We start from the raw sequence: 14,814 nt of genomic DNA, 5'->3' as shown, positions 1-14,814 counted from the left end.
ATGGGCCTATAGTTAGTGGGGATAGCTGGGTCAAGGGTCTGCTTTTTGAGGAGAGGCAGTACCCATGATTCTTTGAGGTTGGAGGACACAGTGCTTGATCTAAAGAAGGCATTGATTAGCTTAGAGATGAAGGCTGCTAAATCTCTAGCTGCGTCTTTAATTACTTGTGCTGGGCAACTGTCGCCCTGGCAGTTCGAAGGTTTCAGAGATAAAATAACCTTTACAGTTTCCAGTATGGAAATGTTGGTGAAACTAAAAGGTTTGCAGCTGCTTGGTACATCTTTACTTGGTGTGTCTGTCAGAGGGGTGGTCTGAGTTCCTGTGGAGCTCAGGGTAGCTTTTTTCTTTGCAATTTTGGACTGTAGAGTTATTAATTTGTTTGCTAATGCATTCTGGATGCTAGCGCACCATTGTTTGTCCTTGGGGACATTGTCCGTGGGAGCTATTGGGTTTTCCATTTCCTGGAGGATGGAGAAGAGTTCTTTAGAATTAGAGTTGGCTTTGCTAATTCTCTCATTAAACGTATTTTTTTTCGTTTGGATTATTTCTTTCTTGTATTTGTTAGCAGAGTTGGTGAGTAGGGTTTTATTCTCAACTAATGGGGAGTGCCTCCAGAGCTTGGAGTTTTGTCCATTTCCTAGTCATCGGGTATGCATTCAATCTAAATGTGTGTTTATTTAGAAAGAACTATTAAAATGTTGGAATGAGATTGCCATTTATTTGTATTGCTGCCTTTTATCCCCCAAAATAAGGAGTCTGTTTCAGGGTTCAAAATTAACATGCGATGAGCAGGAGTTAAAACCAGATCCTGGGTGTTAGGCATCACCCAGTAGGCAGGAGCAAGTGCAACGTGCACTAAAAATATAACTTCCACATATGATGCACGCTTTAATTTTTTACCGAATATGTATTGTGGTAAGCCAGAATCAGGGGATGGACAAGATGGCATTTTGTGTGACTCTGTTTATTAGAAAGACTCCTCTCTGTCCCTAACAATGTATGCCATATCCTAAAGGAAACAGAGAACTCAAACACGTGCTCGTCAGGATGTAAGAAATGGCTTCTTGCCCAAACATTGAACAGTGGGTGGCTTCTGACCCCATTTGGTCTTTTCTTCACAAGGTCTCCATGGTCCCCTTCAGTCAATATAATTGTCGCTTTCACCACTCCCGTGTTGAAAAGAAAGTTCTATTAAAGTCAAAGTCTGTTCTCGCTTTTTCATGGCTTTTGGCATGGTTGTTTACTTAGTACCAGTTCTGGGTGCCAGATACCCTTGGAATAGGTAAATAGTCTCTGGGTTTTGTATCAAAAAGATTACAGCAATGTCCTCTCCAGCCATGCCGGTATTACCCCTCCCTGGGGTCTCAGGTTTTACGCCCCATGTTGGGGTTGCTCTCTCTCTCTAACTCACCTCAGGGCTGGGTGTCTTTTGCCCCGAATTGGGGTCGTTTGGCTCTCAACCCGTCTTGGGGTCTTCTTCGACCGTACCGCCCAGCAACCGACTAACCCGAGCAACTACGTACCTTTTTCCTTCAGGCTGTGCTCCTCCAGTCTGGCGTGTCAGGAACCTGCAAAGTTTTGCCCAGTCGCTCTCCTTACGCTCTGATGGAGCGGGTGCACCCTTCCCACCCGGCTCTAGTGGGTTCTCTGCAGCGGCTCTGCAACTCTCGGTCTGGTGACTCCAGCTCCTTCTGCTGGACTGCCTGCTCCGGGTATGTCTCTTGCCTGCTGCAGCTTGTCGGCCGAGTATTCTTTGGGCTCCTCCACGGTTCCAAGCACCACATCTAGTGTTGTCTCCTCGCAGCAAGACATGCCTTCTAGGAATGTTCTCCTGTCTCTCTCCAGCTTTCCAACAACCCGGCTGGGCTCTTCCTCTCTGCTATAGCAAAGGGGATGGCTTATGGTTCGTTCTCTGAGTCAATTGAAGTACAGTACCTGAAGAGGGTCAGAAACCACACCATGCTTAGTTACAAATATGTAAAAGCTCATTACATTTCTCAATCCCCACATAACCAACTAACTTCTGGGATTCGTGTGACAAGGGAGGGTAACACATATCCCTATCTATGGATTGCCGTTCCTACAAGAGGGTTAGGATGGGGGGGGGGGAGAGGGGTGTCACCTCCAGTGGGATCCCGCTTACCCACTCACCTAGGGGGTGTTGCTTAGCGGGCTCCCCTCCCAAGTCCTAAAGGGGGTGGCTTCCCTTTGGGGAGAGGGGAGGAACTCCCTGGATTCGTCACAGTGTGATCAATTACATTTAAATATGTGCTTATTCTTTTTTATTTAAATGTTCAAACACTCAAAAGGTAATGTCACATATGCATGTTTTAAAGCACCAGTTGGTCGGGCAGCCAAAAGGGTAGAAGCAGGAGCTAAATAGCTACCAGCAAAATTTTTAACCCTGCATTTCTTTAGGTTGATGAATTTATATAAAGTTTTCCCGATCGTGTGTATAGAGGAGATATGGCGTAACATTACAGATCAACAAGCAAATGGACTCGTATACACATTATCGACACAAGATTCACAAATGCAGACTGCGATATACAAAAACAAATGCAACCGATAGGAGCTGTTTATTACTCTTATGGAGTTAACAACCACTGGCATTAAGAGAAAATCCCACATTTAGCAATTTTTGCAGTATTTTAGGAACTGTTCACCCTGACTCAATATACTTTTCAAGCATATTGGAGTTAGCACCTCCAAAGACCGTGACCAAAGCATACCAGCAGCACACAGACACCCTCCATTCACGTAGTGAAGACCAAACAGCTGACCTGCATGTTCACTTATTCCCCCTTCGATAAAAACAAATATCAAACAGGCTGGCATATTCTAAATGTCAAGAGCATGAATCTCGAGAGACCAAGGCACGCCTTCAAAATAGACACAAAGCTTCGAGATAGATTAGTTCACACTGTCAGCCCAAAAGTACAAAAGAAACAATGTGGAAAAAGAATACAGGCCCCGATCTTCATTTGACCACATTTTACAGTGGTAGTTAAGCATTTGGCCTCCTGAACGACCTTTGAAGAATTTTTATTTCTTGGCTTTCTTCATCATATTTACTGCTGTGTGATGTCCAAATTAGACTATGCCAATAGCCTGTAACTAGGTGCTGCAGCGTACCTCATTGCTAGACTTCACAGGGTGGAAAAAGCAGCTGCCCTGACCTCGTTTCACTGTGATGGCAAGGAAAACATGCCCCTGCTATCCAATCCCTGCACTGGCTCCCTGTAGGTAGAATTGTGTTTAAAACACTGTGCATCATCTTCAAAGTGCTTCATTGAAATGGTCCAAATTCCAGGAATCCAAAATCTTAAAATCACACTACGAATGCGAATTTCAGATCAACTTTTAGTCGGATTCCGGTGGTCCTTACCTACTCAAATAAGAAATGGAGAGGCTTGGCGGTCTCCACCCTTGCTCTGCAGCTGGGAATTTCCTACCAAAGGACATTAAAGTTACCCCAGTTCATCCGTGATTAAAGAAAAAAGGCTATTTCCCTATTAAGAAGAGAACTCTATGTTCTAATCTACCCTCTGGCTAACACATTGGATGATATTAGTTTTAACCTCCTTACATTACATCTCAAATTGCAGACTTCACCTAGATGGGTTTCTACATTTAGTTACAACGAAACATTATCTTCTTTTTATGGGAGCGAGGTATATTACTAAACTATTATCCACGCGCTCCTTATCTCTCTTTTATTAAGTTCTGTGATTATCTCCAAACCAGGGTTGGTCTTAGTACATTTAAATAAACATATCTTGAGAATTCAATGTCAAATTAACACAAATAGCTTCTAAATATTCCGTATTTTAATGTCAGATCTACACAAAGCCAACACGTGTTTCGACCACACTCAGGGGTGCCGATAGGTCTAGAAAAGATGCAGTGCAACGCAAATGTCGGCACTTTGGCCTAGCTAGCCTTTTGGTTGTAGCCCCTGAGCTTCTATCCGGGGCTACAACCAAAAGACCTGACGCTATAGCGGCCCCAGAGCCATCAAATTTAGCTGTGTTTAGCATTAGATCTGTACACCATTTGCTTTGCATTGTTTGGCGGCCTCCATTTTAACCTTTTAAGTGCCATGGGTATTTCTCCCCAGTGCAGGGCCTTTTTTGGTGATTTCGGTATGTGGCCATTCAATGACTTGTAACTTTTTTGTTACATGAGATATCTCGGCCAAACTTGGCTCCTTTTTTTCCCACATGTAGGCGGTCGTAACGCCACCCAGGAATCCTAGGTTGCTGCAGGGGGGTGAGAGACAATAAGCAAAAAGGGCAAAGATTTTGTTTTTTTTCAATAAATGCCAATAAAAGGATGTACAAAGAAGCCTGTGATTTTTTTCCTTGTAAGAGCTAGGAAAAAATGGTTTGCTGTGCTAAGTTCCCCAATTTCCTGGCTTTCAAAAACAGGTTGAGTGGAAATGAAAAAAAAATATTTTGATGTGGTTATCAACCGTTTTGTGAGAGGTAGGCGATTTTGGCCATTTTTGGCAATTGCACATGCATGGACGGAATGGAAGAAAAGGGTAGAAAAGCCGAATTGGAGGACAGAAAGGCATATATTTCTGAAAAGTAGACAGTATTCCAAGTTTAGGAAGGGGTGATTTGAGTAGGTCAGGCAACAAGTAGGTAGGGGAAACTGCCAAAGATTGGGGGGAAAGCGGGAAAATGACAGAAAAAAAAGGTATGTGTTGGACATGGTTGGCTTGGTATGGCAATGGCTTCTATGAATTTTGAGAAAAGCAATGCTCTGCTACATTCCTCCGACTCTTGCAGTTAGCAGAGCACACATTTTTTGTAGTGTTTTACAAAACAAGCATTACCACAAGCCAAACACTGAGCCATGGTACACAGGAGTTGTACGCTCACGGCCTGAACAGATGCACCTAGCATGTGTAAATCGGGAAAACCAATGTGGTGAGGAACGGCAAGCATACATTTTTTGAAAGCGCACAGGCAGACCTTTTCAAGGGTAGGTGATTTGTGCAGGTTACAAAAGTGTATGGTGGCTAAAGCAGCGAATAAATGTAGGTCACATTTGGGAAATGAAAGGGTTGTGTGACAAAGGGCACCAGCAAATGGGTCAAAACGTTATGAAAACCACACAAACACAACAAATATTATACCTTCCCGCATTCCCACAGTTGTCCCGATGAAAACGGTACCTCACATGTGTTGGGGCACCTACCTGGGCGCCAAGGGGAAAGCCTAAAACACAAGTAACCCCAAGTCTGTTTTCAGACCGGAATTTCAGACTCTCTGCCGACCGTCACACCATACAGATATGGGCCTCGGGTGTCCAAGCCACCAAGGAAAACAGGGACACCATGCATTTCCGAAAAGAGGACACCAGTGGGAATCCGCAGAGGTATGATCTGCGCAAATATCCCCAGAATTTATTACCCAGAAACCCCCGCAAAGTCCGAAATGTGGGGAAAAGAAAACGCATATTCTGCACATTTCGTTCGGCTCACCCATCGAAACACGCCCCCAACAACCCATGGCCTACCGTCCCGCATTCCCACGGGTGTCCCGATGAAAATGTACCTCACATGTGCGGATGCACCTACCTGGGCGCCAAGGGGAAAGCCTAAAACACAAGTAACCCCAAGTCTGTTTTCAGACCGGAATTTCAGACTCTCTGCCGACCGTCACACCATACAGATATGGGCCTCGGGTGTCCAAGCCACCAAGGAAAACAGGGACCCCATGCATTTCCGAAAAGAGGACACCAGTGGGAATCCGCAGAGGTATGATTTGCGCAAATCGCCCCAGAATTTATTACCCAGACACCCCCGCCAAGTCCGAAATGTGGGGGGAAAAAACGCATTTTCCGCGCATTTCGCTCGACTCACCCATCGAAACACGCCCCCAACAACACATGGCCTACCGTCCCGCGTTCCCACAGGTGTCCCGATGAAAACGGTACCTCACATGTGTGGGTGCACCTACCGGGGGGCGCAAAAGGAAAAGGGTAACCCACTGGTAACCCCAAGCCTTTCGCCACTGACCATTTTGTTCATGTGGACAACCTACAGATTTGGGCTTAGGGTGTCGAAGCCAGCAAGGAAAACAGAGAACCCCATGCATCTCCCAAAAGAGGACACCCGTGGGAATCCACAGAGGTCTGCCTTGCGCAAATTGCCCCAGTTTTTATTAGCCACAATCCCCGACAAAGTGTGATATTTGGTGGGGAAAAACACAATGTTCACTTTGTCTGGGGTTCTGGGTAATAAATTCTGGGCCGCTTTGCGCAAGTCAGACCTCTGTGCATTCCCACGGGTGTCCTCTTTTGGGAAATGCATGGGGTTCCCTGTGTTCCTTGCTGGCTTTGACACCGTAGGCCCAAATCTGTAGGTTGCCCACATGAACAAATTGTGCTGTGGCGAAAGGCTTGGGGTTACCAGCGGGTTACCCTTTTCCTTTTGCACCCCCGGTAGGTGCACCCACACATGTGAGGTACCTTTTTCATCGGGACATGAAAATTGATCGACAGCCGGAAATCGAGGCGGAGAAAGGTGATCACTCACCTTCTGTTTTCACCGCAGCAGCCCGAAATGGCTGCTGCGGTGAAAATGACTTTCACGCCGACGTGCATGAAGGTAATCCAGCCCCCTGGCAGTGAGGGGGTACCTCCCCCTCACATAGCCTGGGGGTTGGATTACAGTTTTGCTCGATCCCAGCGTTGCAGGGATCGAGCAAAGCAGAGTGCCAAAACCGACGAGCCGGCTCGTCGGTGGCAACCTGGAGCGGTTAAATCGAATTTAGCTGTGTTTAGCATTAGATCTATGCGCCATCTGCTTTGCATTGTTTGGCTGCCTCCATTTTAAAATCGAATTTAGCTGTGTTTAGCATTAGATCTATGCACTATCTGCTTTGCATTGTTTTTCTGCCACCATTTTAAAATCAAATTTAGCTGTATTTAGCATTAGCTCTGTGCTCCATCTGCTTTGAATTGTTTTGCTGCCTCCATTTAAATCTAATTTAGCAGTGTTTAGCATTAGATCTGTGCACCATCTGCTTTGCCTGTTTAGTTTTATATCCGAGTAACATTGCATTTGTAAACGCGCATTTCCTGTGGGTTTCTGTGTGTGCATGGGCTATGTGTCACGTGTTGTTTGCCGGGCCCGTTTGTCCTTCTTCCCTTCTTGTTGTCAGTTTCACGTTGCAGCTTGTTTCTGGCGCACAGAGTTTGTCAGTAGAGACATGGTAGGTTCCACCAGCAGGGGGAGCGGGGCTGTCTGTGAGGTAATTTCACCTCAAGACTGGCGCGAGCCCCCCTGCTGGCAGAAACAAGTGGAAAGTCCCTGGGGAGCTTAAGAGCCCCAAGTGGATCGTCTAGGGGAGAGCCCCGGGTGAGACGCACAGAGAAGGGAGTTCCAGACTGTAGCAGAGGGCACCCAGGTCCTCAGTTGTGTCAGGGATGCCCGTCTGCCTGTCTGGGCCCGCATTTCTCTCTCCCCCACCCGGGGTCGAGAGAGCATGCAGGGTTACATTATCTGAAGGAGCACTCGGCGAGTGCTACGCCCTGCCCGCCACTGCTCGAAAGAGAGAGAGCGGAGTCGGGTCATGCGCTGTGTCGTAGTAGTCAAGTATGGAAGGGACAGAGTGAGAAAGAGACACCGTGCCGTGTGTGCCGGCGTTCGGGAAACATGTGGGCGGTGATCAGCCGTAAGGCAAGATTGTCCACAACTGTGCCGGTGGTGCTGAGAGGCTGTTAACTATCAGTCGCTCGGCAGGCTGTGGGGATGAGATAACACGGTTAACAGAAAAGGTGGATTTGGCCGACCCAGGGGACACAGTGTGTAAGGCCCAGTGGTGCCCTGAGAGGGTGTGTTCATTTGGGTATTGGAATCGTCCTGCTTATCTTGCAGAGGCCCGTTTTGGTCTGCATGGTATGTTTGGTACTGTTCCAATTACCTTAGGGTATAGCCGCACTGGTGTTAGTGATTTATGCAGTCCTGCTCTGGGCGCTTAGCCAGCTCGGTGGGGATTCTGAAGATTCTGCTAGGGCCTATCCAAGGTGGCGCAACTAACGCAGTTTAGAGATGAATTGCGGCCGGTGTGGCCTGACAGAACGAGTGGTGGATTTTTGTGTTCAGTGTTGTACGTCCCGGTGGCAGTCTGCCGTCAACGGTAGTGAGGAGACGCTGGTCCGACCAAGTTTATTATTTAATTACCAAATGTGAAAGCATTGGATCTAAAGGTGATCCCTCTGATCTATGTCATTATTTATTTACCAACTGTGAATAGACTGGTTCTCAGGTGACCCCACTGTTCTATTTCATTATTTATTTACCCAATGTGAAGGCACTGGATCTAAGTGTGATTCCCCTGAGTTATTTAATTATTTATTTGCCAACTGTGAATGCACTGGTTCTGAGATGGCCCCACTGATCTATTTCATTATTTATTTACCCAATGTGAAGGCACTGGATCTAAATGCGATTCCACTGAGTTATTTAATTATTTATTTACCAACTGTGAATGCACTTGGTCTCAGTTGACCTCACTCGTCTATTGAATTATTTATTTACCAAATGTGAAAGTACTTGTTCTCAGGTGTATCCACAGGACCGGTTTCAATATTATGGTAACTAAAGTGTAATTATTTATGCCGAAAGGGAAGGGAGGAGAATGATTAAGTATTGTTTCTTTCAAGTACTAGCAGAGAGCGCCTCTGTTAGGAGCACAGTGATGTAATATTACTCAAGTGTACTGAGGATTGGTTTGACAGATTTCAATTACATAAACAAAAGCAGCTCTCACTGGTTATAAGAAATAAGGCTGTGCCTGTTTATTTAACCAGGGACACCGGTATAGCTGTCAGTCATCTGGGCTGACCAACTCCAGGCCTGTATGAGGGTCCATCCACCGTCCCCCTGGGTTTTCAATTTTTATGCATATATGTGTGCAGTAAGGCGTTAAGACTCCTATTCTCAGGTCTCCCACAGGTTGCTGCTCAATCATCCCTAGACTAACAAGGAGAAACACCTTACAAATAGTTTTTATTGCCTCAGTTTTCAAAATCGAATTTAGGTGTGTATAGTTCATACATTTCTGTACCACTTATCTGATGTCATTCTATTCCTTCTGGTTTGCACTTATTCCTTTCTGACCTCATCTACTAGGCCTCCTGGTGAGTTTAGCTGGAACTATGCTGTGCAGCCACCCCTCCTTCATTCCCTGTCTAAACCTCTGCCAACCTATGGCTCGTACCATTTCGCCTATATTCTCTAACTGCTACACTATCACCTATCCCCACTCTCTCTCGAAGTTCGGTAAGAAGCACAAAAAAAAGACATCTGGAGTGCAAACCCTGGACTTCCCATTGCAGACACATATGTCAGCACTTCCTCTAGAGAGGTTTTCACTGATATCCTCTTCCCTGTCCCCTCAACAGATCCATGGACCCCCCCCCCCCATCTCTACTCTCTCTCCTTCCACTTTCTCTTCCATTAACGGTGGCACCAAGTGGGAAGTCCTCTTGGCCGGTTTCTCATCGTCACATTGCTTCGTTAATGTCCATCACACTGGCACCATCCTGGTTCAGGGTCCACAACCCAACCTCCTTCTCTTTGACTGTATCCTGCATTCTCTCATTAACTTCCTTCTCCTGCATCCCCCACATCTGCTCTCTCCCTCCCTCCTTTGACTGGTGTACCACACCCCTGTACTCCACCTCAGCAAACCTTCAAATGCAAGGACACCCTCCACATGGCAACTCTTAACGCCCGCTCAGCCAACAAACACTCCTCTGACATCTGTCTCCTTCTAAAAGACATTGGCCTTGACATTCTCGCTCTTACCAAGACTCGGTTCAATGCCAGCTCAGTCACTCCCTTTGACTCCCTCCTCCTTGACGGCTTCAAGATCATTTCCAAGACTTCTCTTCACCACACTGGCAGGGGGGGTTGCCTTAATCTTCCCCGAGTGGGTTCCTGCTTCCATCTTACCTACCCAGTCCTATTCTTCTTTTGAAAGCCTGGTTTGCAAGTTGGTCATCTCTCCCATCTCCAGCCTGACCATTGCTACCATTTACCGTCCTCCAGGATGCACCACCCTGTTCCTCTCTGAATGGGCTGACTTCTGCTTTTCCTAACTTTCCTCCACCTCTAAACTCCTCCTCCTGGGTGACTTCAACATTCAACTGGACTCCCCTGGCTCTGCATCCATTCTTTTCACCGACCTCTGCACCTCGCCTTCCCTCTCCATTCTCCCTTCTGGGCCAACCCACTCAGCTGGACACACTCTGGATGCCCTCATACACTATGACCTCTCCCTCTCTCCCCCCCCACTAGTCACCCCTCGCTCCTGGACAGACCATCCTCTCCTCTCCACCCACCTGGGTCCCCGTTGGCCCCCCCTTAAAGTCCCACCAACCTCGTTCCCTAACATCCGCCCATCAAAAAAAAAAAAGTGACTGCAGCTGTCTTCGCCTCCACCTTCACCCCCGCACCTCTGACTCTACCTCAGACTCTGCCCTCAGCAACCTCCACCGGTCCATCACCAACACTCTTGACATTCTTGCCCCAGTCATGAGGATCCGCCTGAAAATTGCCTCTAAGCGTAACACCTGGTACGACACCGAACTCGCAGCCCTGAAACGAAAGTGCAGGGCGGCAGAACGGAAGTGGCTATCCTCAGGCTCATCCTCTGACAAAACGGCTTGCTCCAAAGGCAATACAGACTTGCTATCCATGCAAAGAAAAGAGCCCACATACAGGCACAGGTCTCTGGCGCTTCTAACAACACAGCTGAACTTTTCAAGATCTGCAGGGGAGTAGCCAACCCTTCCACAGTCTTCTCCTCCCAGGTCTTCTGCAATGCACTGGCCTCACACTTTGACACCAAAACTCAGGACATCCTGACAACCCTTTCTACACTCCCTCATAACCCATCCTACACTCCCTCACCTCCATCCACCCCGTCCCTCCCCCTTCCTCCTTCTCCTCCTTTTCCTCTGTCACACCTAAAGAAGTAACCAGAGTTGTCCGATTCCATGAAGGTCTCTTCTAAACAGTTCTCCCCTTGCTCATCCAGGACCATCAAGTGTAACTTCAGCTCTCTTGCCCATGCACCCGCTGATTTCTGCAATCACTCTTTTGCCACTCAATCTTTCCCCTCCCCCTTAAGCACTCCCTTGTGCACACACTCCTGAAAAAAAACATCTTCAGACCCTACCTGCCCTGCCAGCTACTGCCCTTTTTCCATCACCCCCTTCCTGGGGAAGCTGCTTCAGAAGCTGGCCTTGCCCCAACTCAACTCACACACTGAACTTGGTGGTCTCCACAATCATCCCTCTGGATTCCGAGCATCCAGAGGCACGGAAACTGCTCTTCTGAACACCCGTGAAGAACTGCTTGCATCTCTGGACTCCCAACTCCTCAGCTGTCCTTATCCTTCTCGATCTCGCCTCTGCCTTTGACACAACCATTCCATCCTCATACAAAGGCTTCATAATATCCTTGGTATCTCAGAACGGGCACTGGACTATCTGGCCTCTTTCCTCACTAACCGCTCGTCCCAAGTCATCCTGGCCACTTTATCCTCTCCTCCCTCTCCACCTGTGGTGTCCCCCAGGGCTCTATACTCTCCCCATGGCTCTTTAACATCCACCTTGCACGCCTCATCGCCTCCTTTTCCTATAACTTCCAGTGTCACGCAGATGACACAGAGCACTTTTTCAAAGTTTTCAAACCTAGTAATTATCAGGCATGTGTCCTGGAAGTTTATGGTGGCTCCATTTGGGGGAAGGTCTTCGCTTAGCCAGCAGGAATAACCTGTTCTGGAGCTTGAAAAATGCAGTTTAATTCCTTTATTTTCTCCTATTTTGTCCTGAATCGAAAACAAGCCTGTTAATTAAAACCTCTCGCATGTTTCCCCGCAACAACCCCTCTTGTTGTTCCCTCTCGCATGTTTCCCCTCTTGTGCTCTCCATCATCCTGGAATGCCTATCTGCCATCCAGTCCTGGTGCACCTCCAACGATTTCTGCCTCAACGCCTGTAAAACTGAGATCCTTCCCATCGGGACCCCTGCTCTCTCCTTCTTCCCCTCACTCTGGCCTTCCTCCTTGGGTTCTCCCCCTGCGCCTTGAACTGAAGCCAGAAACCTTGGAGTCATCTTCTGACTCCGCTCTCTCCTTCCTCCCTCACACTCAGGACATTGCCAAGAAGTCCCACTTTCAGCTCTTCCTTCTCGAAGGAATTTTACCTTTTCTCACTTACCCTCAGAGGCTCAATGTGACTCAAGCCCTGGTTCTCTCTAGGCTTAGCTACTGCAATAGCCTCCTCCTGACTCTTCCATATTCGACTCTGAGACCCTTCCAGCTAATCCAGAATAGGACAGCGAGACTTATCTTTGGCTTAAGCATCTCTCCTGCACTATAAAGACTTCACTGACTCCAGGTTGCTGCACGGATTAAATTCAAATCCCTCTGCATCATGCTGTCTGGGACCAGGGACCACACTATCTTCAACTTCATCTCACTAAATACTCTCCTTCTAGACCACTACGTTCCTTGGAAACCAACTCTTGGTGTGTAAAGTGTTTTGCTAAACAGAGAGTAGGTGGTCGTTCACTTTCCTCAGCGGGCTCCCTCCTATGGAATAGCCTCCCCCTCCACCTGCGCCTTGAGCAACATCTTCTCAAATTCCGGAAGCTCCTTAAGATTTAACTCTTTTCCTCCTCCTTCCCGTCTTCTCTCCTCTGCCAATCCCACAGTTGCTATGATCTGTGTCCTGGGCCCTTATGCATCCTCGGGGCCCTGACCTCCCACATCAATCTTCCCAACTCCTGTCTATCCACAACACTTGCATTTGCACACCCTCCACCCTGGGGGTTCACACTTACACCTACCGCGGCCCCAGTCCGTGTACCACTCAACATTCCTACCACTTCATCTGTGGCTCACCTACAAACTTGGACTGCCAAACACTTACCCCCTCTTCCCTGCACGATCTGAATACTCAAAAGGCATGTTCTGAATACTCACAAGGCATAGTAGGTTTGTCCCTTCTACCCTCTCCCCGCCCCCCTGCTCTTTGATACTGTGTTTTTAATGTATATCCCATCCGCGCTCCCTACCTGGCCTTTGGGTGCTTTGAAACAGTATAGCACCCAACAAGCAAACAATAAATAAATAAATAAATAATCTAGCCATGCCTCTGGCCACACTGGAGAATGCAAGTCTGTGAAATGATGGATGGTTAATGGTGGTTTCCGGATTGGACCTTACTGTGATTCCCCCGAGACTTACTTAGTGAGTTGAAAAGAACAAGCAAGAAGAAACACATAAAGTTCACAGGATCCGGGGTTGAACCCTTGGGTTGCAAGAATTGCCAGCTGGACTACAACAGGTGCCCAGAACAAACAATAATATACCTGGTCGAATACGGTCACATCATATTGGGGCAGCATGACCAAACAAAGCTTAATGCTGCTTTGGATCCTAACCGTGATGACCCCATGTTCCTTCATGTTTTGCTGCACTACAATAATGCCTAAACGCTTGGGAGTGTGACAATGGCTTCTGTGTCATCATTTACTACGTAACTTCACAACATACAGACTTGGTTTTTATTGTTTCCATTCTATAACACGTGAATATTATTTTGCAATTATAAATGTGGCACTGCAAGTCCCATGATGCAAAGGAAAAAGCAGCAAAGGGCAATGTAATCAAGCAGGAAAGGGAGATCTGTAGCATGGAACCTCCTTTGCCCCGATCTCATATTCCGGTATAGTAAACATCCCAATCCGATTCAAGGTCTGGAATATTTGTACAAACTGGTAAATCTAGTGGACCCATGAGCAGTACACGGCCTGGAGCTCTGCGGACCACGTAAAGCGAAGAAACACACAGACATGGTCAGTGAATGAAAAACATGGGCACGGCCTCATAACGCGAACTAACTATGTTGGCAAGGAATGTACAGTACTTATCGTGCTCGCGCATGCGCAGTTTGATCCCCGGAGAGAAATAATCATCTGTACTATATCTCTAATCCGTACTATGGTCACGCATGCGCATATTACCTCTTGAAGAGCAGAATGTCCTGATAGGCGGACCTGCGCTGGTACAGAACTTCCTCCACCTCCAGAGCCAGCGCTTGCCCTGGCCAAAGGCTGCTGGTTTCTCGGAACCAACCGTCCCTAATGGGGGGCTCCATTGCGGTGGGAAGAGGGGCTCGCTATCAGAATGGCAGAGAAGCAGGGCCAGCGCTGCCCGCCTCACAGCAGCTGCCGCGGGTGCTGAATATCCGACCAGCCAATGGAGATAGGCCCAAGCCCTGAGGTGGCCAATCAAATCAAGAAAGGCTAGGAGAAGGCGGGACAACAAAGCCACTACAGTAGGGAGATCCAGCCGCAGGATGAAGCTTGCCCACGTGGGCACAAGACAGGACTGGCCTTAGCTCCTCCTCCACCAGGCGGCGCCCTACGTAAGAGAAAATTCTAGCGCGGAGAGTTTTTCATTTAAATGCAGTACGACACTACTGCTCCAGCCTGCGGGAAACTTTACAATTACTTTCCATACTGTCCTGGCGCGGTCGGCAGCGGGGACTTGGAGCCAACTCTGGGAAACATTTCAAAGGTTCCCCAGTGCGGCAGTACGAGCGAAGTTCCCCTCTCCCACACAGAAGTGCTGGACCCAATCAAATTGGACATAGGAGGACTGGCAGTGAGTCACAGACTTATAATTGTGCAGTAAGTATACTTGACAAAGGGGCAATGATACGAGGACTATAAAAGTAGGCACCGCAGAGTTCTAATAAATAAGTAGAGAGGCAACAT

At 47.6% G+C, this 14,814-nt stretch overlaps 1 protein-coding gene across 1 annotated transcript in view; it reads right to left on the bottom strand.

Moving 5' to 3' along the window:
• Positions 1-14,293, bottom strand: part of SRM (spermidine synthase) — a 325,236-nt gene extending 310,943 nt beyond the window's left edge. The window contains exon 1 of the mRNA XM_069609940.1: positions 14,059-14,293. Coding sequence (XP_069466041.1) covers positions 14,059-14,192 — 134 coding nt within the window. The 5' untranslated portion in view covers positions 14,193-14,293. The remainder of the gene's footprint in view (positions 1-14,058) is intronic.
• Between the last annotated feature and the right edge of the window lie 521 nt (positions 14,294-14,814).

This window comes from Ambystoma mexicanum, chromosome 8, assembly GCF_040938575.1.
Source record: "Ambystoma mexicanum isolate Mex_15411 chromosome 8, UKY_AmexF1_1, whole genome shotgun sequence".
NCBI classification, from domain to species: domain Eukaryota; kingdom Metazoa; phylum Chordata; class Amphibia; order Caudata; family Ambystomatidae; genus Ambystoma; species Ambystoma mexicanum.
The sequence above is the reverse complement of the archived record's forward strand: the minus strand, read 5'-3'. Positions and strand labels throughout refer to the sequence as shown.